Consider the following 23,472-nt stretch of genomic DNA (forward strand, 5'->3'; position numbering starts at 1 on the left):
GTCATCAGGCTGCTGATCCCGCACACCTGTCACCATCATCTCGCGCACCTGCGCCTCATGACACTCATCTGGACTCCATAACCTCCTTGGTTATCTTCCCTATATCTGTCACTCCCCTTGGTGTGCCTTGGGTCCGGGAACTGCTACAGGGAACTCCCCTTGGGTCTGGGAACTGCTACGGGCTATCATGCCTCAACCAGATCGTCGGGCTTGCCCCCTTCAGTCGATTCGTCGGCCCCCCCCCCACTCAGCCGGCTCGTCTGGCTTTCATGCCTCCGCCGGATCACCGGGCTCTCCTGCTTCCATCTGCTTGTCAGGTTCTCATGCCTCAGCCGGATCGCCAGGCTCCCCTGCCTCAACCGATCTGTCAGGTTCCCGTGCCACAGCTGAATCGACAAGTTCCCACGCCTCAGCTGGCATGACAGGTGTATTTCCCTCATTAAAATGCAAATAATTTTATAACATTTTTGACATGAGTTTTTCAGGATTTTTTTGTTGTTATTCTGTCTCTCACTGTTCAAATAAACCTACCATTAAATTTATAGACTGATAATTTCTTTGTCAGTGGGCAAACGTACAAAATCAGCAGGGGATCAAATACTTTTTTCCCTCAATGTATTGTTTGATACAGTATTTTTATGAATGCAGTATATATCGATGTTCTGAAGTTCTTGTTAAATATCCCATAAATATTGACTGTCTTCCTCTTTTTCTCTTCATTCCTCTCAGATGCATCTCTTCTGGTGGATCACCCACATCTTTCTATCCCTCCCTTCTCTCCTCTCTTGTCCAATCCCTCACGTGCAACAATGAGACACAGTATAATTGGTAAGCCAATGGTGCAGCAACAAATGTCCACCAGGTAAGCCATTTGGAATAAGACGTGTGTGTATAATATACTGTATTGTCCTATGCAGGCCAGCGTATGGTGGGACGCTGCATTGGTCAGAACAGCCCAAACAAGGGTGCTGAATAATCAGAATGTAATTGATAGCAAGGATATCAACACCTATTCCAGATTTAACTGGGTTCAGATGATTAGAGGACATATAATGCTTTGTGATTCAGTATTATTCTCTCTCAAAAAAAGTTACCCACTGGGCACAGATGTCAGTTCAACGTGTAGTTTTGATTTACATTTGGTTGAGTTTTCAACTAATGGGAAATCAACCAAAAATGTCACCCTGTTGGGTGAAGTTGGGTGAAAAAGAAACAGAATTCCCTTACGGTGATGACTTTTTGTAAATCCAATCAGTTTTCCATGTTGATTCAACATCATGACATTACATTTTTTGCTTGAAATTACGTGGAAACAACACTGATTGAACCAGTTTTCGCCCAGTATGTAGTGTGAACGCCAATTACAAAACACTTATATATTACTCTAAGTGTATTACTATATATTAAATAACCTTTTCAACTCTGTCAAAATCAGTCCTATTATTTGTGTAGTTGTAGATACGGTTTGTTTGCTGGTCAAGCTTATCGTCACCATAGTGAAATAAAATCACAGCCCATGTTGTTCAAGGAACTGGTAAGTCAAAACACATCTGTAAAAGAGGTTCCTTTTTACTATTAGCACATTTCAGTTCCCATACCACATGGAAGTAGTGTACTCAGTCAAACTTGTTACGGTACACACAGGTGTAACATCATGGGTATCCAAATGCATTCATCAGCAATGATGAAGCCAAGTTTTATTGTTTCAACTAATCAGAAATCCTGTAATACATTACTCTTGCCTAAATGGATTTGAGTGAAACCTTTTGTTTGATGGTGACTAGGCCCATTCACACCTCTCTGGCCTACAGGATCTCTGCCATAAAAAGAGTAAGTCAACCACCTTTCCATCAGTTGCTGATTGCAGAGGCAAGACACTTCCAAACTCATCTCTGGTAAGAAATAACATTGCTGCAGTTTTTGTGGCTCAATTATGTTTTCATGACTTTTACCGTCAACACATTCATACAATCGTTGGCAGGCAGCATTTGTAAGTAGGTTACACATCTAGCACCACCAGTCATTCAGGTGGTTTATACCAGTATGTGTCCTCACATGACACTTATTACAGACTACCCCTCTACTTCTTCAGTAAGCTTCTCCAGTCCCATGGGAAACAGTGTCCAGCGGCCACATGTTCCACCCTCTTGAAAAAGCTGCAGCATCTTCCTAAAAAATAATACACAAGATCTACACAAAACCTACTGGTTATACTACTTGATTGATACTGAGATGTGTAGTGATTTATGTAATGATAAATTGGGACATTTTACTACTGGTGAACCCTACATATTTCCTATTTAAGTCACTACATATTTCTCCCTTAGTGACTACTGTGTAACTAATGAGCTTTTGGGTATCTAATACTTAAAACCTACACATACATAAACAATTCCTACATGTTCACTACTGAATTACTACACAATTCCTACACATTACTGCTGTATGCCTACTCAATCCCTATTTATACTACTGCCAGTGCCATCTGTGTGTTTAGTGTTGTCACTACTGAATTGCTCCTGATCCTTTTTCCTTTCCTACATAAACCCTTTTGAATTACTATTAAAAACATTTACTACTGTTTGCTTATTCAAAATCACTATTGACATCTTGTTTAACTACTAGACTGGTGCACATGTTGTTTCTAACTGTAGTTATATCATCAAACAAGAAATAATGCGCTTATACAAACTTTATAGCACTTTGTATTAATAAAATGAAGTCCCTTTGAGGCCTTGTTTTCATGCAGCTTTGATAGAGCTATCTTCAGATCCTCTTTTTTTTCTTGCAGACACATTTCTCCACCACGTAACCTTCTTAGAAAATAAAGAAAAGCACAAAAAAACAATCAATTATAAGTCATTATCAATAATCTGCTAACAGAGGTCACATAATACAACAGAAAAACATTTGATAAACAATGTTAATTTTATCAGCAATGGCCTCCAGTCTTCTTACAGATGTAGGATCTTAATTTGAGCTAGTTTGCTACAGCAGGAAAATACATCTGCAGCAACAGGAAATGTGAATTATTTGTATTATAGTTAATGGACATTTGTGTAGGGGTCGATACATTTTCGTAAGGGCAAATCACTGAAACTTCACAGTGGAAATCCAAGCTTTATAAGTCTTTTTAAGCCTCATGCACTACAAGTTTGCATTTCCTGTTGTCCAGGACAATTCTCAGCAACAAAAGGGTGATCAAATTAAGATCCTACATCTGTATGTCGAGGGCTTCCTTGGCAACAGGTTAAAAGAGATAGGTAGAATGGATAAGTAAACCAATGGGAACATACTGTACATTTTCATACAAACACACACACTTATTAGCTAGCATGACAAAAACAGAGGCTACATGGCTACATTTCAATAGGGCTAGCAAACATATAGGCTAATGTAGTGGTCTGGGTGTTGCTGGTGCAGAGGAGTCAGGCGCAGGACAGCAGAGATGAGTAACACACGTAACTTTACTCAAATATTCCAATAACATGTCGTAATACCGAGCCCACAATAACGGACCGAACATACATAAAACAATCACACACAAAAACCATGAGGAAAACAGAGGGTTAAATAATGAACATGTAATTGGGGAATTGAAACCAGGTGTGTAAAACAAAGACAAAACAAATGGAAAATGAAAAGTGGATCGGTGATGGCTAGAAGGCAGGTGATGTCGACCGCCGAACGTCGCCCGAACAAGGAGAGGGACCGACTTCGGCGGAAGTCGTGACAGTCGTGACAGGCTGGAGCCGTGCGTCGACACCGACCTCGGGGACGACCCGGAGGACGAGGCGCAGGGCGATCCGGGTGGAGATGGTGAAACTCCCGCAGCAACAAAGGGTCCAAAACATCCTCCACCGGCACCCAGCATCTCTCCTCTGGACCGTACCCCTCCCACTCCACGAGGTACTGAAGGCCCCTCGCCCGACGCCTCGAGTCCAGTATGGCTCGAACAGCATACGCCGGGGCCCCCTCGATGTCCAGAGGGGGCGGAGGAACCTTCCGCACCTCAGACTCCTGGAGTGGACCAGCCACCACCGGCCTGAGGAGAGACACATGGAATGAGGAGTTAATACGGTAATCAGGGGGGAAGCTGTAACCTGTAGCAAACCTCGTTCAGTCTCCTCAGAACTTTGAATGGCCCCACAAACCACGGGCCCAGCTTCCGGCAGGGCAGGCGGAGGGGCAGGTTTCGGGTCAAGAGCCAGAACCGGTCCCCCGGTGCGAACACCGGGGCCTCTCTGCGATGGCGGTTGGCGCTCGCCTTCTGACGCTCACGGCCCGTTGCAGGTGCACATGAGCGGCGTCCCAGGTCTCCTCCGAGTGCTTAAACCATTCGTCCACCGCAGGAGCCTCGATCTGGCTCTGATGCCAAGGTGCCAGTACTGATACCCCAGTACGCACTGGAAGGGGGAGAGGTTAGTGGAGGAGTGGTGGAGCGAGTTTTGGGCCATATCTGCCCAGGGGATGAACGCCGCCCACTCCCCTGGCCGGTCCTGGCAATAAGACCGCAGAAACCTACCCACATCCTGGTTTACTCTCTCCACCTGCCTGTTACTCTCGGGGTGAAAACCCGAGGTAAGGCTGACCGAGATCCCCAGAGGTTCCATGAACGCCCTCCAGACCCTTGACGTGAACTGGGGACCTCGATCAGACACTATATCCTCAGGCCCCCCGTAGTGCCGGAAGATGTGTGTTAACAGGGCCTCCGCAGTCTGTAGGGCCGTAGGGAGACCGGGCAAAGGAAGGAGACGGCAGGACTTAGAGAATCAATCCACAACGACCAGGATCGTGGTGTTACCCTGTGAGGGAGGAAGAACCGTGAGGAAGTCCACCAATAGGTGCGACCACAGCCGTTGTGGAATGGGTAAGGGCTGTAAATTCCCTCTGGGCAGATGCCTAGGGGCCTTGGACTGGGTGCACACCAAGCAGGAGGAAACATAAACCCTCACGTCCTTGGCCAAGGTGGACCACCAGTACTTCCCACTAAGACAGCGCACTGTCCGACCGATGCCAGGATGACCAGAGGAGGGTGATGTGTGGGCCCAATTGATCAAATGGTAGCAGACAGCAGACGGAACGTACAGACGCCCAGCTGGACACTGGAGGCGAGTGGGCTCTGTACGTAACGCCCGCTCGATGTCCGCGTCCAGCTCCCACACCACCGGTGCCACCAGGCAAGAGGCCGGAAGTATGGGAGTGTGATCTATGGACCGCTCCTCTGTGTCATACATCCGGGACAGTGCGTCTGCCTTAGCGTTCTGGGAACCTGGTCTGTAGGACAGGGTGAAAACAAAACAGGTAAAGAACATGGCCCACCTTGCCTGGCGAGGGTTCAGTCTCCTCGCCGCCCGGATGTACTCCAGATTGCGGTGGTCAGTCCAGATGAGAAAAGGGTGTTTAGCCCCCTCAAGCCAATGTCTACACGCCTTCAGAGCCTTGACAACAGCCAACAGCTCCCGGTCCCCCACATCATAGTTTCGCTCCGCCGGGCTGAGCTTCTTCGAAAAGAAAGCACAGGGGCGGAGCTTTGGTGGCGTACCCGAGCGCTGAGAGAGCATGGCTCCTATCCCAGCCTCGGACGCGTTCACCTCCACTATGAACGCCAAAGAGGGATCCGGGGTAGGTGATTCTGTAATGGTCTGGGTGTAGCTGGTGCAGAGGAGTCAGGCGCAGAACAGCAGAGATGAGTAACACAAGTAACTTTACTCAAATATTCCAATAACATGTCGTAGTACCGAGCCCACAATAAAGGACCGAACATACATAAAACAATCACGCACAAAAACCATGGGGAAAACAGAGGGATAAATAATGAACATGTAATTGGGGAATTGAAACCAGGTGTGTAAAACAAAGACAAAACAAATGGAAAATGAAAAGTGGATTGGCGATGGCTAGAAGGTGTCGACCTCCGAACGCTGCCCGAACAAGGAGAGGGACCGACTTCGGCGGAAGTCGTGACAGCTAAACTCAATACATCTCTATGACAACGGCTAACGTCTAATACCATTTTGGCTAGCAATCTAAAAATATATATTAAAGGCTAAACAACGATTTGAAAGTATTCATAAAACATAAAGGAAAGTTAAACTTACAGATGGTGCCGGCATAAGTGCTATCAAAGACAGGATGATGACGGATGGAAGGTGATTACATTTGGGATTGTCAAAAACAGTAGCTAGCTAACAACAACCAACTACCTCCTGTTTTGCCTTCTGTGGTTTCAAAAAGCCAGTGTAGTCTGGCTGTAGTGTTGTGATACTTATTTGCCAACATCAAGTAGTCAAAACTCTGCCTGATTACTGTTCAAAAGACTGTTTAGGAAAGCTGTAGTGTTTTGGCGAGTTTTGAACTACCAACATAAAGTTATAATCAGGTAGAGGTTTTTACAACTGGAAACACTACTGTTTTCCTACTGAACACTAAACAACTTTACTTGTGTATCTTGAGTAGTGCATAAAATACATATTCACCACACAATCCCTGCAAATCTCTAAATAGTCACAAATGTACAAATAGGTTTTGTGTAGTAATTCAGTAGTACTTTTTCATGAGGGCACTTCATGTTATGGTGAGGATACATTGAGGGAAAAAAGTATTTGATCCCCTGCTGATTTTGTACGTTTGCCCACTGACAAAGAAATGATCAGTCTATAATTGTAATGGTAGGTGTCACAGGGGTTGTTGAAAGGGGACCAAGGCGCAGCGTGTAGAGTGCTCATTCTTACTTTATTTTATGAGAACACTTAAACAAAATAACAAAACGATAGCCAACAGTTCCGTAAGGTACTCATACAAAACAGAAAACAACTACCCACAAACCCCAAAGGAAAACAAGCTGCCTAAATATGGCTTCCAATCAGAGACAACGAAAGACACCTGCCTCTGATTGGAAACCATACCCGGCCAAAACATGGAAAACAAAACATAGAAATAGAATACTAGAAAAACCCACATAGAAACAGAAAACCCAAAATACATACAAAACAAACCCCCCTGCCACGCCCTGACCATATGGCAAATTACCTCTTTCACTGGTCAGGACGTGACAGTAGGTTTATTTGAACAGTGAGAGACAGATTAACAACAGAAAACTCCAGGACCTTAATGTGCTTCTTCTTGAGCCACTCCTTTGTTGCCTTGGCCGTGTGTTTTGGATCATTGTCATGCTGGAATACCCATCCACGACCCATTTTCAATGCCCTGGCTGAGGGAAGGAGGTTCTCACCCAAGATTTGACGGTACATGGCCCCGTCCATCGTCCCTTTGATGCGGTGAAGTGGTCCTGTCCCCTTAGCAGAAAAACACCCCCAAAGCATAATGTTTCCACCTCCATGTTTGACGGTGGGGATGGTATTCTTGGGGTCATAGGCAGCGTTCCTCCTCCTCCAAATACGGCAAGTTGAGTTGATGCCAAAGAGCTCAATTTTGGTCTCATCTGACCACAACACTTTCACCCAGTTGTCCTCTGAATCATTCAGATGTTCATTGGCAAACTTCAGACGGGCATGTATATGTGCTTTCTTGAGCAGGGGGACCTTGCGGGCGCTGCAGGATTTCAGTCCTTCACGGCGTAGTGTGTTACCAATTGTTTTCTTGGTGACTATGGTCCCAGCTGCCTTGAGATCATTGACAAGATCCTCCCGTGTAGTTCTGGGCTGAATCCTCACCGTTCTCATGATCATTGCAACTCCACGAGGTGAGATCTTGCATGGAGCCCCAGGCCGGGGGAGATTGACAGTTCTTTTGTGTTTCTTCCATTTGCGAATAATCGCACCAACTGTTGTCACCTTCTCACCAAGCTGCTCGGCGATGGTCTTGTAGCCCATTCCAGCCGTGTGTAGGTCTACAATCTTGTCCCTGACATCCTTGGAGAGCTCTTTGGTCTTGGCCATGGTGGAGAGTTTGGAATCTGATTGATTGATTGCTTCTGTGGACAGGTGTCTTTTATACAGGTAACAAACTGAGATTAGGAGCACTCCCTTTAAGAGTGTGCTCCTAATCTCAGCTCGTTACCTGTATAAAAGACACCTGGGAGCCAGAAATCTTTCTGATTGAGAGGGGGTCAAATACTTATTTCCCTCATTAAAATGCAAATTAATTTATTACATTTTTGACATGCATTTTTCTGGATTTTTTTTGTTGTTATTCTGTTTCTCACTGTTCAAATAAACCTACCATTAAAATTATAGACTGATCATTTCTTTGTCAGTGGGCAAACGTACAAAATCAGCAGGGGATCAAATACTTTTTTCCCTCACTGTATATTTAACTGTCAATCAGCCCAGAACAATAACAATGTGAAACACCGTACGTTGCTACACAGTAACAAAGAGGAAACATTATTTTGGGAAAACCGCTGTTTCCCTTCACAATTACTGATCACATGCTTCGTTCATTTTTTCAACTGTCTCCATTTATGTGTCTTTGTTAATAAAACCCATCTTGAATGGGTGAGGGGTAGTGAGTGGAAGTGGGCTGCCTGGCAACTGTACTTCACCTTTCAAATGGCAGACCAAAAGGCACATTACTTCCTGTTTATGCTAATAACTCATAATATATCAATCAGGCTGTTTGACCACAAAAATGTTTAGAATACATTGATATCCAATTTCGTGAGTGCATCTGTGCATCTCTCTGTGTGTGTGTGTGTGTGTGTGGTTGGGGGTTGGTGCTGGGTTGCCTTGCTTGTGAACAGTGCTGAGAAGAGCAGAGTTTAGGGCCCATTATAGAAATATATAGAGGACTCATCCTGTATATATAACCTGTTTTAGAATCAACATTGCCATTGAGGGCTTCCACTATGCACTGGCCATGCTGTCACAGACGCTATAATGGCACAGATATAAAGATGAGATCTCTTTGTGTCCCACATGCAGCTTGTTCTATCGATAGCTCACCTCACATACCACAGCTGCACCGGACGCTGCAAAGGTGTGAAAAAAACACTGCAACTACACCATGTGCACAGACCAGACAAGAAGAACAGAGACCGACACTGAAACAAGCCGTGTGTGTGTGTGTGTGTGTGTGTGTGTGTGTGTGTGTGTGTGTGTGTGTGTGTGTGTGTGTGTGCGCGCGCGCGCGAGAGACAGGTGATGTGGTTTGATGACTTCAGTGTGGATCACAACATGAAAGAAAGTAGTAGGAAAAGGATGTAATGAGGGTTAGAAAGTAAGATAAGATTTTTTTTTAATCAAATATGTTGAAATCAAGATAAAGAACATTTGGTTCATTCATAATGAAAACCTTAGCGATCACAATGTCATAATACTAGTTCCACATTTAAGATGCCATATGTCTGTGGCAGAGTTGGTGCGAATTATATCTCTTTTTTCATGGGCCTAATGGGAAAGACGTAATTTAACTGTAAAAATGTGTGACCTTTTAATGTGGCATGAACACAAACAGTCATAATATTTTCATCTGATTGTCAAAACAAATGACTTAGAAAAGCTACTTGCTCAGGTTTGTCCAGCATTCCAAACAGTGCACTGTGTGCACCTGCCATTTGATGAATGGAAAGACACAATTGTTACACATTGCTAAAAAGTCACATTTGACGATTGTCATTAGGTCCACACTTTTGTTGCCTGAATTAATTGATACATTTTCAATTTTTGAAAAAAGCAAACTCAAGACACCTGAAAAGGGGCTGAAATACGTGATTGTCCCAGGATGAAAAGTGCAGCTACATAGGGAAAAACAATGTTAAAACTATGACAGAGAGTTTGGAGTGTTTGTTTCATTTGGAATAATTAGGTTTTCATATTTACCACTGTAGCAGTACAAAATTGCATCTTAAACAAATTGGACAATGGTTAAATTAGCAGTAATTACTTAGAGACCCCCCAAAGTTTGACTTTTGTTGCATTTAAGGGTGCTTATCTCTCATTCAGGGGGGTTTAGTCCCCCGTAATTCCCACTCTGGGGTAGGTGGAGTCTGTTCAGTGTGACTGTGGTTAATTGTGCCAACCTCAGCACAGGATCTAATTATCCTTCACCTTTGTGTTAGAATGTGCAAGCCAACATTTTTTTTATTTTTAAATCTCATCTCTCTTCTTTTGGTTATGGCGTTCAACAATGTGTTTTAATTAATAACACATTCGTTACAAACAACTGGAAAACAAGGCATATGGAATATAATGAATACAAATGAATGCTCATTCACAGATAAACCTGATACAAATCTGTGATCAACATTGGGCCTGTATTACCTATAATAAGACTTTCAGCTTATTTCCTCTCTCTTGGTTCCTCCCCAATTACTGAAAATAGCAGTTCGGTTTGACATCATGCTCACAACAGCACCAGCCATTCATCTCTGTGGAAACTGATTGACAGACTGCATCAATACCATTCAAAGGCATGGTAAGTGTCCCTATATACACATTTTTCAACTGCATATACAAAATATTCACTATCACATTGAATAACAACATTGATTTTGTCCAAATGGGTACAGGTTTATTTTATTTGTCTATTTATTAAAATAAATAAGTTGGGAGCATTAAAGGTATTATAAGCAATTTTATATTACTTTTCACAATGCACATTGTTAATAACAATAGGCTTTCAATTAGTTAAATGCACTGAAAAAATGTTCTAAATTTGAGACAGACCTAAGAAAAGCACCTTAACATTAAGTGTAGGTGTGAACAGTCTGAATGAGTCAAATTGAATTGCCTGAAATGGCATAATCTCGACAGATGATTTTCTGATACCGAAAGCCATAAGTTATCGACATTTGACAACTCCGATACGGCTTTAGGTAGTGTCCCCACATCGCATTTAGCATGTTTCACAGGTGCAGTGCAGGGTATATAATATGTGTGAAAAGAAAGACAGTACCCACACATTTTGTTAAGATGTTCAGATGTTCCACAATAACGCACCAATATTTCGACTCACAGTTGCATTATTGGGGTGCATCTGAAAATATTGTGACTATATTCTCCTTCCTTCTCATAGTATGTTTTGGACATCTAACCCCTTTTAAACATTGTGTGAGCTACAGACTTCTGGGTTGTGCCATTAGATTTGTTTATAGATAGATACCAACCATTAACATGGGTTGAGTGGCATTTGTGAGACAAGGGTGGATCGCTGGTATTTTTACAAAAATGTATGTAAAAGCGATCTATGAAAAACTGAAACTCTCACAAACACACACGTAACATATTTTGCTCTATGACGCTCACAAGCTACACAAGAGTAATTAAAACATAAGGGTTTCTTCTACATAGAAGATCATAGTGAATCCCAGGACATAGTGTCTATAATACTGTAATAAGCTAACATAGTTGCTGTGACAACTCTGAACTCAGCACAGTTGTCACTGACTAGATATTAATTTCCCAGTGAGCAAACATTCTGTACTTACAGCATTCATATAAATTCATTTTTTCATGTGTTTTTTTTGCTTTAGCAGAGTTTAAAACATGTGTTTGTGTAGTTGTTTATGTCAAATAGTTTTGTGTTGTACTTATAGCCCTGGTTGTCCTGAAAATAAAATGTTAAAACATTTCATTGTGAGGAAAAATATAAGGGCTGGACATGCAGATAAAAGCCGATATTTGTTGGGGTCTCTGGACTGATAGGGTTAACTGAAGACGATGTTGGCGATGACACTACAGAAAGCCATTCATATCCAATGGAAGAGAAGCAAAGTGGGCAGCTTCCTCAAACTTTGGTTTCGCCCTGTTCAGACTCCATCACTCATGCTCGCATCGCCCAACGGTCCCCTCGCCCACTTCACTTCCCTTCATTGAAAATGTATGGGGCTCCGTTTGTGTTATGTGGAAATGCACTATAATGGCTGTTGATACCTAGCACTACCTAGCCTGCTTGCTATCACCAAAATGTGGGCGAAGCTAGTGTGGCTATGCAAATGATCGTGTTATGTGTAAATTCACTGCAAGGCAATCAGATCAAGTGTTAACCTGTGATAGTGACACCTGAATAGCTGTTGTTTTGGTGGTGTTCAAATCAAGTCAAATTTTATTGGTCACATGCAGATGTTAATGCGAGTGTAGCGAAATGCTTGTTCTTCTAGTTTCAACTATGCAGTAATATCTAACAAGTAATCTAACAAATTCACAACAACGACCTTATACACACAAATGTAAAGGGATGAATAAGAATATGTACATATAAATATATGGATGAGCGATGGCCGTGCGGCCAAGGCAAGATGCAGTAGATGGTATAGAATACAGTATATACATATGAGATGAATAATGTAGGATATGTAAACATTATTAAAGTGGCGTTATTTATAGTGACTAGTGATACATTTATTAAGTCTGTTTATTTAAGTGGCCAGAGATTTGAGTCTGTATGTTGGCAACAGCCACTCAATGTTAGTGATTGCTGATTAACAGTCTGATGGCCTTGAGAAGCTGTTTTTCAGTCTCTCGGTCCCAGCTTTGATGCACCTGTACTGACCTCGCCTTCTGGATGTTAGCGGGGTGAACAGGCAGTGGCTCGGGTGGTTGTTGTCCTTGATGATCTTTTTGGCCTTCCTGTGACATCGGGTGGTGTAGGTGTCCTGGAGGGCAGGTAGTTTGCCCCCGGTGATGCGTTGTGAAGACCGCACTAACCTCTGGAGAGCCTTGTGGTTGAGGGCGGTGCAATTGCCGTACCAGGCGGTGATACAGCCCGACAGTATGCTCTCGATTGTGCATCTGTAAACGTTTCTTCAGCCTCCTGAGGTTGAAGACGCGCTGTCGCACCTTCTTCACCACGCTGTCTGAGTGGGTGGACCATTTCAGTTTGTCCGTGACGTGTACGCCGAGGAACTTTAAATTTACCACCTTCTCCACTACTGTCCCGTCGATGTGGATGGCGCGGTGCTCCCTCTGCTGTTCTCACTTCGGCTCTTCCATAGTAATGGCGTCTTTTTGTAAGCGCTAACTCCGCCATGGCCAAAGCATATGGATTGTTTTTTATTTATTTGGTGGGGGGTGGTTGGTTAACCTGTTGGGGCTAGGGGGCAGTATTTACACAGCCGGATAAAAAACGTACCCGATTTAATCTGGTTACTAATCCTACCCAGTAACTAGAATATGCATATACTTATTATATATGGATAGAAAACACCCTAAAGTTTCTAAAACTGTTTGAATGGTGTCTGTGAGTATAACAGAACTCATTTGGCAGGCAAAAACCTGAGAGATTCCTTTACAGGAAGTGGCCTGTTTGACCATTTATTTGCTTTCTTTGACATCTCTTCCAAAAACTAAGGATCTCTGCTGTTACGTGACACTTCCCACGTCTCCAATGGGGTCTCAGAGCCCGGGAAAAACCTGAATGATGTAATTCAAAGCCCTGGCTGAAACACACGAGAGCTTTTGCTAAGTGGTCTAACAGAGGACAAAGGCTTAGGCGCGTAACCTGCCCCGCCCCCGTCTTTCTGTTTTTCCCTCAGTTTACAGACACGCAGATTCCCGGTCGGAATATTATCGCTTTTCTACGAGATAAATTGCATAAAAATTGATTTTAAACAGCGGTTGACATGCTTCGAAGTACGGTAATGGAATATTTAGATTTTTTTGTCACGAAATGCGCCATGCGCACGACCGTGATTTACCATTCTGATAGTGTCTAGAACGCACGAACAAAACGTCGCTGATGGAACATAACGATGGATTATTTGGGACCAAACCTACATTTGTTATTGAAGTAGAAGTCCTGGGAGTGCATTCTGATGAAGAACAGGAAAGGTAAGACCATTTTTCTTATAGGAAATATGATTTTGATGAAGGCTAAACTTGCCGGGTGTCTAAATAGCTAGCCCGTGATGGCTGGGCTATGTACTTAGAATATTGCAAAATGTGCTTCATCCGAAAAGCTATTTTAAAATCGGACATATCGAGTGCATAGAGGAGTTCTGTATCTATAATTCTTAAATAATTGTTATGCTTTTTGTGAACGTTTATCGTGAGTAATTTAGTAAATTGTTAGTAAATTCCCCGGAAGTTTGCGGGGGGTATGCTTTTTCTGAACGTCACATGCTAATGTAAAAAGCTGTTTTTTGTTATAAATATGAACTTGATTGAACAGACATGCATGTATTGTATAACATAATGTCCTAGGTGTGTCATCTGATGAAGATCATCAAAGGTTAGTGCTGCATTTAGTTGTGGTTTGGGTTTTTGTGACATTATATGCTAGCTTGAAAAATGGGTGTCTGATTATTTCTGTCTGGGTACTCTGCTGACATAATCTAATGTTTTGCTTTCGTTGTAAAGCCTTTTTGAAATCGGACAGTGTGGTTAGATTAACGAGAGTCTTGTCTTTAAATAGCTGTAAAATAGTCATATGTTTGAGAAATTGAAGTAATAGCATTTCAAACGTTTTAAAAATCGCGCCACAGGATTCAACTGGCTGTTACGTAGGTGGGACGATTTGGTGCCACCTAGCCCATAGAGGTTAAACACCGAAGGTAAACACAGGCTTAGGAGGTCTTATATGTTTTGTTCTGTGAGATCCTCTTCATCAGTTAACATCACTTTTGTGAATTCTGAATAATTTATGTAATAAAAACAAACAAATAAAGACATTTTCCCGAAAGGTCATGTTAACTGTTAGATATTATCTCATAGAACAAAAGGTATAAGATCTCTGTACCTTATTTTCGGTGTTTATCCCAAAACCCCATTCTTTCCCCATTAATTTCCCCCATAGGAATGACTGAACGAACCAGAGGCAACTCATTTCTGTATCAGTCAGTAGACAGCGCCCCCCTGGGTGCACAATGGAGCAGTCTGCATGATCATTTGTCATAAATATGTAGTAATCATCTGAATTACAGTCCCAGTCATCTGAAAATATATTTGTCACACATATATCATACTAAAGCCACATAAATCCTACTGGTGAAACACTCCAGGAAAAACAATAGTTTTGGCACTTTTACTCACACACCGTGAAGCCTAAATCAAACTGAATGTAAAACTGAATTTGTTCTGTTTCCTTTACAGGATTCTCTCATGGCCAATGGTGAGAAATTTACAATTAACATATCTGGCGGTGACCTCGATAATTATTATGACGAGTATAATAACTACACCGATACCAGTGACACGTGCTGTTCTACTGGGGAGGTGTGCAGCTTGGAGGAGGGTATGAGTTTTGATGCTGTGTTCCTGCCCGTGTTCTACTCCCTGACACTGGTTCTGGGGCTGCTGGGTAACGGGTTGGTCCTGTTGGTTCTGGTCCAGAGGAGGCGTGGCTGGAGCGTGACGGACACCTTCATCCTGCACCTCTGTGTGGCTGACATCCTGCTGCTCCTCACTCTGCCCTTCTGGGCTGCTCAGGCCGCTGGGGAATGGAGCTTCGGGACCCCCCTCTGCAAGATCACTGGAGCCATATTCACAGTAAGGGGGGTGGAGGGGAGGGGCTGGTCTGGGAAGCAAGAGTATACGTCTCTGTAATATCACAGAAATAAACTGCAACGAAATTGTTATCAAGATACCCAATTACAGCAGTAGTCTTTGTCTGAACCTTGTAACAGTTGTATAACAGTCATGTTTCCCTCTGTCTCGGTGTCTCTGTCTCAGATCAACTTTTACTGTGGCATCTTCCTGCTGGCCTGCATCAGTCTGGACCGCTACCTGTCCGTGGTCCACGCAGTCCAGATGTACTCTCGCAGGAAGCCCTGGATGGTGCAGGCCAGCTGCCTGTCTGTGTGGCTCCTCTCCATCCTCCTCTCCATCCCCGACTGGCACTTCCTGGAGTCTGTGAGGGACACCAGACGAGACAAACAGGAGTGTGTCCACAACTACCCGTCTCTCTCCCAGTCTGGGTTTGACTGGCGCCTGGCCTCCCGCCTGCTCTACCACATGGTGGGCTTCCTCCTCCCATCTGCAGTGCTACTCTTCTGCTACTCCTGCATCCTGCTGCGGCTGCAGCGTGGCTCCCAGGGCCTCCAGAAGCAGAGGGCCGTCCGGGTCATCCTGGCCCTGGTGCTGGTCTTCTTCCTCTGCTGGACGCCCTACAACATCACCCTCATGGTGGACACCCTCTACTCCAACAGCACCCTGGTGGACACCTGCGAGAGCCGTAAAGCCCTGGACATCTCCCTGACGGCTACCTCCTCTCTGGGCTACCTGCACTGCAGCCTCAACCCTGTGCTCTACGCCTTCGTGGGGGTGAAGTTCCGGCACCACCTGCTGGACATGCTGAGGTCCCTGGGCTGCAAGCTGAAGAGTGGAGTCAGGCTGCAGACTGCCAGCCGAAGGAGCTCCATGTGGTCTGAGTCTGGAGACACCTCCCACACCTCTGCCATCTATTAAGGACTTATCTCTCTATCCCAAGGTCTCCCAAACTATGTCCTAAGGACCCCAAATGGTGCATGTTTTGTTTTTTACCCTAGCACTACACATCTGATACAAATAATTGGCTAATCGTCAAGCTTTGATAATGTGAATCAGCTGTGTAGTGTTAGGGCAAAAACCAAAACGTGCACCCCTTGGTGTCCAGAGGACCGAGTTCAGGAAACACTGCTCTATCCTGTTGCTCTTGAGTTGTCGTTGTCGACTCAATAAGTGGATTATCAATGTGACCTTTAGCCTACTCCAACTTCCCCTCCAGTAGATTTGGGCTGGAGGAAAGGTTGTTAGATCCGCAGCGTTTCACCATCTTTTCCCAATAGAGCACGCTCAGAAAACAAATTATTTTGAAGAATTATTGCCTATTAAAGAAACTCTTTGTAAATAATGGAGCCTATAATGAAGTTACACCTAAGTAAATCAGTTGTACATACAAACAAATTATAACGTGATTACAAAATTACATTTCCACTATAAAAAAAAATATAGACATTTTTTTTAGAGTATGAACAATATCTTATGAGTTTTAAGCTAGTCATTTATCATTTTACTAATCTGCTTTATGTTTTGTTAAATGATAACTGGCATATGTGCTCCGTTATAGTTAATGCATTTGTTATTACTGACACATGCAATGATTTGATGTATATTTTTTCATTAAAAAAATGCACAGTATCCTATGACAGGTTAAAATTTCAAGGAACCATAGTGAAATACTGAATCTCTGTCTTTTAATGGTTGGTTAATAGATGTCTGTACACCAAAAACGAAAACCCTAGAGGAAGCCAGACTCAGATCAGCAGAGATGTAGCCACACCACCAACAAGGGCCTGTTCAGGATGATTCAACATCACAGAACAATCATAGACATGTATGATTGTCTGGCATGTAGAATGGGGAATTGTGTCAGCTCTATACATTACATTTCTATCTGTAAACATTCTGAACATTCCACCTCACTAAACACAACATGGTAGGCCTGCTGGTAGCCTAGCGGTTAAGAGTGTTGCACCGGTAACCAGAAGGTCGCTGGTTTGAATCTCTGTGGAGAGTAGGTAAAAAAAATAGCTCTGGAAAAGAGTGTCTGCAAAAAGATAACATAATTACCCAAATTCTCTGTGATTTCAGCTGAAAAATACATACTTTTACTGTGGCAGGAAGCCAAGTTAAGCTTACCAACATGGGGTGACAAAGCTTTGCACCAAAGGGCTTTGCACACAAAAAAATTAAATATAACACAGGAGTGAAGAGTGATATGAGAAGTCACCACCCAAGATGACAAAGAGACAGTCTGCCTCTCTTCCTGTCCCTTCTCTGCTTTACTACAGCATCTGTGCACCTAAATGTTTATTCTAGAAGGCAACAAAAACGTTCACTTGTTCCATTCAAGAGCTTCATAAGCACTTCAGCCTTTAGTTAGCTTTACTTAATCATCAACAATATTGAGTGACAAGACTTAAATTGACAGCATCACTCAGTCCAACTGAACATCTTGCCTCTACCACCTTTTAGCAAGAAGAGAAAAGTATAATCAACTTTAGCTGATACAGGAAGAGAAACAGGAAGCAGGTCATATCTTGAGTTTGGTGTGTTGCTGTTACTGCCACATGATTTCTCTATCCTCCATATCTCATAGAAAACAAGAGGTGAAATATCACAGTGAAACAAAACCAAAACATGTATGGTCATGAGCGAAAACAGGAAGGAGGAAAAGTGGTTAAAATTGTGCTTAACCAAAATACAAATAGGGTCAAGTTCTGTCATGAATATTCCAGGTCAGTTCTTCTGTTCCATTCCATGTTAAATTTGTTCTGAATCACACACATATATATATATATAGTAACAGTCCAAAGTTTGTACACACCTACTCAATCAAGGGTTTTTCTATATTTGTACTATTTTCTACATTGTATAATAAGTGAAGACATCAAAACTATGACATTTTGATTTGTTTAACACTTTTTTTGCTTACTACATGATTCCATATGTGTTATTTCATAGTTTTGATGTCTTCACTATTATTCTACAATGTAAACAATAATAAAACATTTTGAAAAACCCTTGAATGAGTAGGTGTGTCCAAACTTGACAGTTACAGGATATTTTTTTACAACTAATTTACATTACATAATCTGGTCAAAAAAAGCCCATTGTATTTAAGAGACATGTATTGACTTGTATGTCAATGTTTAGCATTGAAAACAAAGGATTACTGCGTCACACACCGTGCAACCCTAAAATCATCTCTCTTTCTCTATATCTCTCCCCACCCTCTCTCTCCAACTCCTTCTCTGTTTTCTCTTATCTTGCCTTCTCCCACAGTGTGACCTGGTTGACAATGCCCACTACAGTCCTCTCTTAGTAAAATAAACAGTGGAGTATTCAGATGGATACCGATTAACCATGGCTGTGTGTCATCAGGCCTGCCAAGGGCCTAAACAGCCTGTTGCAACAAAGAAATGAACTCAAGCCTGGGATGTCTGGGACGGAGTGGGAAACCCTGTCTCATGCTGCTGTCAGACAGGGTAAAACCAGCCAGTAGAAAGAAATGAACTCAAGCCTGGGATGTCTGGGACGGAGTGGGAAACCCTGTCTCATGCTGCTGTCAGACAGGGTAAAACCAGCCAGTAGAAAGAAATGAACTCAAGCCTGGGATGTCTGGGACGGAGTGGGAAACCCTGTCTCATGCTGCTGTCAGACAGGGTAAAACCAGCCAGTAGAAAGGGTAAAAACAACATTGGGCTTCCCCAGAGTAGGTCAATTTATAGGATATTGTGACACCGACTTGAGGAAATCAAAAGTGAAACAATTGTTGTAAAAAGGGAAACATACTCTTATTTATTAATTATATACAGTAATGGAAAAATAAAATAACAGTATATAATTGGAAAATATAACATTATAGTTACACAATAGAACAGTAACATACACAAGTCCTACTAAAACTTTAATATTATGTGAGAAAAGTTTGGGATTTCTTCATACAGATAATTATGAATGAATCGTGAATAATGTTGAGTGAGAAAGTTACAGATATATAAATATGATACTCAGAAATATCAGAAATGTCATACAGAAAATCCTATGCTCCCCTGTTATTGGTAATGGTGAGAGGTTACCATGTCTTGGGGGCATGATCTTTGTGCATCTAACTTTCTTACTCATCATTAATCATGATTGATTCAGGATTATCTGTAATCATGGTAGCCACTTTAATATAGAAGAAAACACATTCTATTCTGATTTATAATAAAAGTGACTGCAGAATGACACAATACAATATTTATCATTAAATTCTACTGGGCACAAAATAATCTGAAACAAAACCAAAACAAACTGCAAATGCATCCAACAAGTTTGTAGAGTCACATGCTTGATGTAGTCATTGTGTGCTATAATTATGGGACCAAATACTAAACTTTTGACAAAATGTAATACACTAAAGTGAATTTGTCCAAATACTTATGACACCTTCTAATAGGGGGACTAGATACATAAAGTGCATTCATTTCTAAACAGTAAAACAGATACGTATGAAAACACCCTCAAATAAAGGTGACATGCTGTACCATCGCCTAATATAAAACATTTGATCTCAAATCCAAAATGCTGGAGTATAGAGCCAAATAAAAGTTTGTAGGTTTGAATACTTATTGTATGAATCTTTCCAACAGATTCTACAGAGCCAGACGACATCGATAGGTAAAACAAAACGTGAAGATCAGACAACCGACTGACTTTATACAAATATACATTTAGTCTGAGCGTTTTCCATTAAAGTGCAATTCAAAGAAAGCAGTCCTCATAAGGGGCTTTCTACAATGCATGTCTTTCTCTCATGACACAGGTTATGGTCATCCACCAATCCCCAGACCCATGACCCATACATCGACTTCCCCTCAAGGCAGGAAGACATACAATATTAGTCATTAGGATCCTCTTCCTACCCATGAGCTCTGGGTGGACTGTACCTGTCCCATGGGTGTCATTGGGTTCAACGTCCCCTTCTCTGCTTGGTCAGGTGAGTCTTCAACCACACCTGAATCCCACAGTGAGAGTTTCGGATCGTTCTGCACCCCCTCAACACACCTCATCATATCCAGCACGTGTCGCCGGAAGTTTCTACACAGGCCGAGATGGAGGACTGGGTTGAGGCAAGCGTGCAGGCAGGCTAGAGCGAACGTAACCACCAGACTGTTCTCCAGAGCTGTCCTCCCATTCTCACAGGACCCAGAAACAGGCTCCCCGGGTCTCCCCTGAAAGGTGCCCACCATTAGGGTGATGTTGTAGGGCGTCCAGCAGAGGAAAAAGACCAGCACCAACACCAGGATGACCTGGACAGCCCTCTGCTTCTGGAGGCCAACGGAGCCGCGCTGCAGCTGCAGCAGGATGCAGGAGTAGCAGAAGAGCAGCATGACAGATGGGAGGAGGAAGCCCACTGTGTGGTAGAGCAGGCGGGAGGCCAGATGCCAGTCAAACCCAGACTGGGAGAGAGATGGGTAGTTGTGGACACACTCCTGTTTGTCTCGTCTGGTGTCCCTCACAGACTCCAGGAAGTGCCAGTCGGGGATGGTGAGGAGGATGGAGAGAAGCCACACGGACAGGCAGCTGGCCTGCACCATCCAGGGCTTCCTGCGAGAGTACATCTGGACTGTGTGGACCACGGACAGGTAGCGGTCCAGACTGATGCAGGCCAGCAGGAAGATGCTACAGTAAAAGTTGATCTGAGGAGAGAGAGAGATAGAGAGATAGAGAACAGAGAGATATAAACTTGAGAAAGCTCTTGGCTGGAATGAACATTAAGATGAAACAGCTGTGTTCCTCCTCTGTACTTCCTCTTTTCCCAGAAATGTTGACAGTTTATTATTGGACTCAGAGGAAGAGCCCATTAAGAGTACATTAACCCTGATCTGGATTGAATGATGTATTGAAAGTGCATCCGATGACTTAGCAGAATAATAGGATGTAAAAACCCTTCCTCCCCTTCCTATCCTACACTACCCAGCCCTCGGATTTCACAGCACTAGAACCCTCCATCATATACCACACTACTCCACACTAGTCCAAATCCTTTACCCCCTCTCCCCATCCCCAACCCCCAGTTCATGTGTTCATACAGGTATATACACTTGCTTGACCAGTCACCCCCCACAAGTCCTTACTGTGAATATGGCTCCAGTGATCTTGCAGAGGGGGGTCCCGAAGCTCCATTTCCCAGTGGCCTGAACAGCCCAGAGGGGCAGCGTGACCAGCAGCAGAGTGTCGGCCAAGCCCAGGTGCAGGATGAAGGTGTCTGTCACGCTCCAGCTCCGCCTCTTCTGGACCAGAACCACCAGGACCAGCACGTTACCCACTAGCCCCAGGACCAGTGTCAGGGAGTAGAGCATCGGGAGGAACACCGTGCCAAAACGCACCCCAACGCCATCTTCAGGGGAGCATTCCTCTTTATAAACATAGTCCTCATCGTAGTTATAGGTGCTATTCTCTAGAAATATCCCTCCCAGGTCCAAATCCATGTCTGTCTGTAGAGAAGTGGAGAATCAGTTTATCGTTTGGGTAACACAGATCAATCTATTGGGTTTAAGCTAAAAACAATGCGAGCAGAATGTGTGTTGGTGAGGACAACAATTTCCTCTTTCACCAAGTTATACCTAGAGAGATCTGTCTTTAGTCTCCGGTCCTCTGCTCTAACACTGACACGTTTTGTGAGAAAGAGAGGTATCCCCTGAAGTGTCTCATCTGACAATGGCCAGATCATATTATATTCACGCTGCTCACATGATTCCGATGTCACCAGATGAGGCAACACCACACACAGCATAGTAAGAGCGGAAAGTACAGTTCCCCTTACGGGGGCTGTCCACTGCACTGCAGATCATCTGACTGGTGCCATCGACACACTATGGGAGTTTGTCTCGTTGTGCTCGAACCACACTCTCTAACCTCTCTGTAGGTATTCTATACTTATCAGTTTTTCTGTTAAACCAGAAAGACTGGTGGGAGATGGCAAGAGAGAGGGGGAGACAGAGAGAAAGCAAAACAGAGAGAACATGGGAAATATGGACGTATGGGTGCACGAACACATGCACACAAACACACACAAAGCATGAAAGACATAAGCGGAGTAAAGAGAACTTGTGTAGGACAAAGACCACAGACGAAGAGAAAACACATAGACAGTAGAGGGGGTTTGAAATGAGAAATGTACTTACCACATTAGCCGTGTTCTATAGTTAAATAAAGGTTCAATTTAAAATAAAAATAGCCGATCATTCAGTAGTCCCAGTAGCATTGCAGAGACTGGAGACAAACACAGCTCTGTTCGCTTATACTATAAGTAGAGAACAGACAGTTTGTTTGAATGGCTGCATTCCCTGAGCAGGAAAGAGAGAGAACAAATTGAACTAACAGTTCACACAAAACAAAAGTGAAGGAGGTCAAGGAGATGATGCAGGACTTTTAGAAGAGGAAGTATGGTCATTTCAGTCCTCTACTCTCACGGTAGGCAGAGTTGTACAGTACACACGTCACACACCAAGAGAACCAGCGCCAGTATTTTTGGAGCTTTACAGAAGAGAGGTAACACCTACCTCATCTGCTGGTTGTCCGTCAATAACACGTACCTGGCGGGGTTTACGCTCACAAAAGCAGTGCTGTGCGCAGTGTGAACACGGTCGCGAGCCGGTGAGAGTGGATTTGTCAGAATGTATTGTGTCGATGTTGCAGCCTGGCCTCATAGACAAGACTTAACATAGTAAATGTAAATCCGGATCAAGGACACTTAAATTAATATCATATGTTATGTTTGGGATGGTAACATAAGACGGTTACTTAAGGAAACAACGAAAGTATGGTGGTTGGTGGGGTTAGCGTATAACGTGAACGTCTAGTAACCCAAAGGTTGTGAATTCAAATGTCATCATGGCCAAATGTAGCATTTTAGTTAATTCGCAACTTTTCAACTTCATACTACTTTTAAACTACTTTGAAACTACTTAGCATGTTAGCTAACGCTTCCCCTAACATTAGCATTTTTAGCTAACCCTTCCCCTAACCTTAACCCTTTAATCTAACTCCTAAACTTAACCCTAACCTCAAGCCTAGCTAAGAAAGGGCAAGCTAGCTAACATTA

General features: G+C 43.2%; 2 protein-coding genes across 7 annotated transcripts; one reads left to right on the forward strand and one right to left on the reverse strand.

Annotated features, from left to right (window-relative positions):
• Positions 1–264: 264 nt before the first annotated feature.
• Positions 265–17,020, forward strand: LOC115183745 (C-X-C chemokine receptor type 3). 2 transcript variants are annotated; one of them, XM_029744843.1, is made up of 6 exons: positions 265–425; positions 730–862; positions 1,812–1,895; positions 10,285–10,377; positions 14,991–15,386; positions 15,570–17,020. In XM_029744843.1, the coding sequence occupies exons 4-6, from the start codon at positions 10,375–10,377 to the stop codon at positions 16,302–16,304; spliced, it is 1,134 nt and encodes a 377-aa protein (XP_029600703.1). In that variant the 5' UTR covers positions 265–425; positions 730–862; positions 1,812–1,895; positions 10,285–10,374; the 3' UTR covers positions 16,305–17,020. The 2 variants fall into 2 exon arrangements, with proteins under 2 accessions (XP_029600703.1, XP_029600709.1); XM_029744849.1 differs by lacking the exons at positions 265–425; positions 730–862 and having other exon boundaries at positions 1,616–1,895.
• Positions 17,021–19,149: 2,129 nt separating this feature from the next.
• LOC115183760 (C-X-C chemokine receptor type 3-like) lies at positions 19,150–23,171 on the reverse strand. 5 transcript variants are annotated; one of them, XM_029744853.1, is made up of 3 exons: positions 22,931–23,171; positions 21,503–21,862; positions 19,150–21,064 (listed from the first exon to the last, which is right to left on the reverse strand). In XM_029744853.1, the coding sequence occupies exons 1-3, from the start codon at positions 23,075–23,077 to the stop codon at positions 20,270–20,272; spliced, it is 1,302 nt and encodes a 433-aa protein (XP_029600713.1). In that variant the 5' UTR covers positions 23,078–23,171; the 3' UTR covers positions 19,150–20,269. The 5 variants fall into 5 exon arrangements, with proteins under 5 accessions (XP_029600713.1, XP_029600722.1, XP_029600723.1 ...); XM_029744862.1 differs by having other exon boundaries at positions 21,503–22,671; positions 22,964–22,985; XM_029744863.1 differs by lacking the exon at positions 22,931–23,171 and adding an exon at positions 22,553–22,884.
• Between the last annotated feature and the right edge of the window lie 301 nt (positions 23,172–23,472).

This window comes from Salmo trutta, chromosome 3 (genome assembly GCF_901001165.1).
Source record: "Salmo trutta chromosome 3, fSalTru1.1, whole genome shotgun sequence".
In the NCBI taxonomy this organism is placed as follows: domain Eukaryota; kingdom Metazoa; phylum Chordata; class Actinopteri; order Salmoniformes; family Salmonidae; genus Salmo; species Salmo trutta.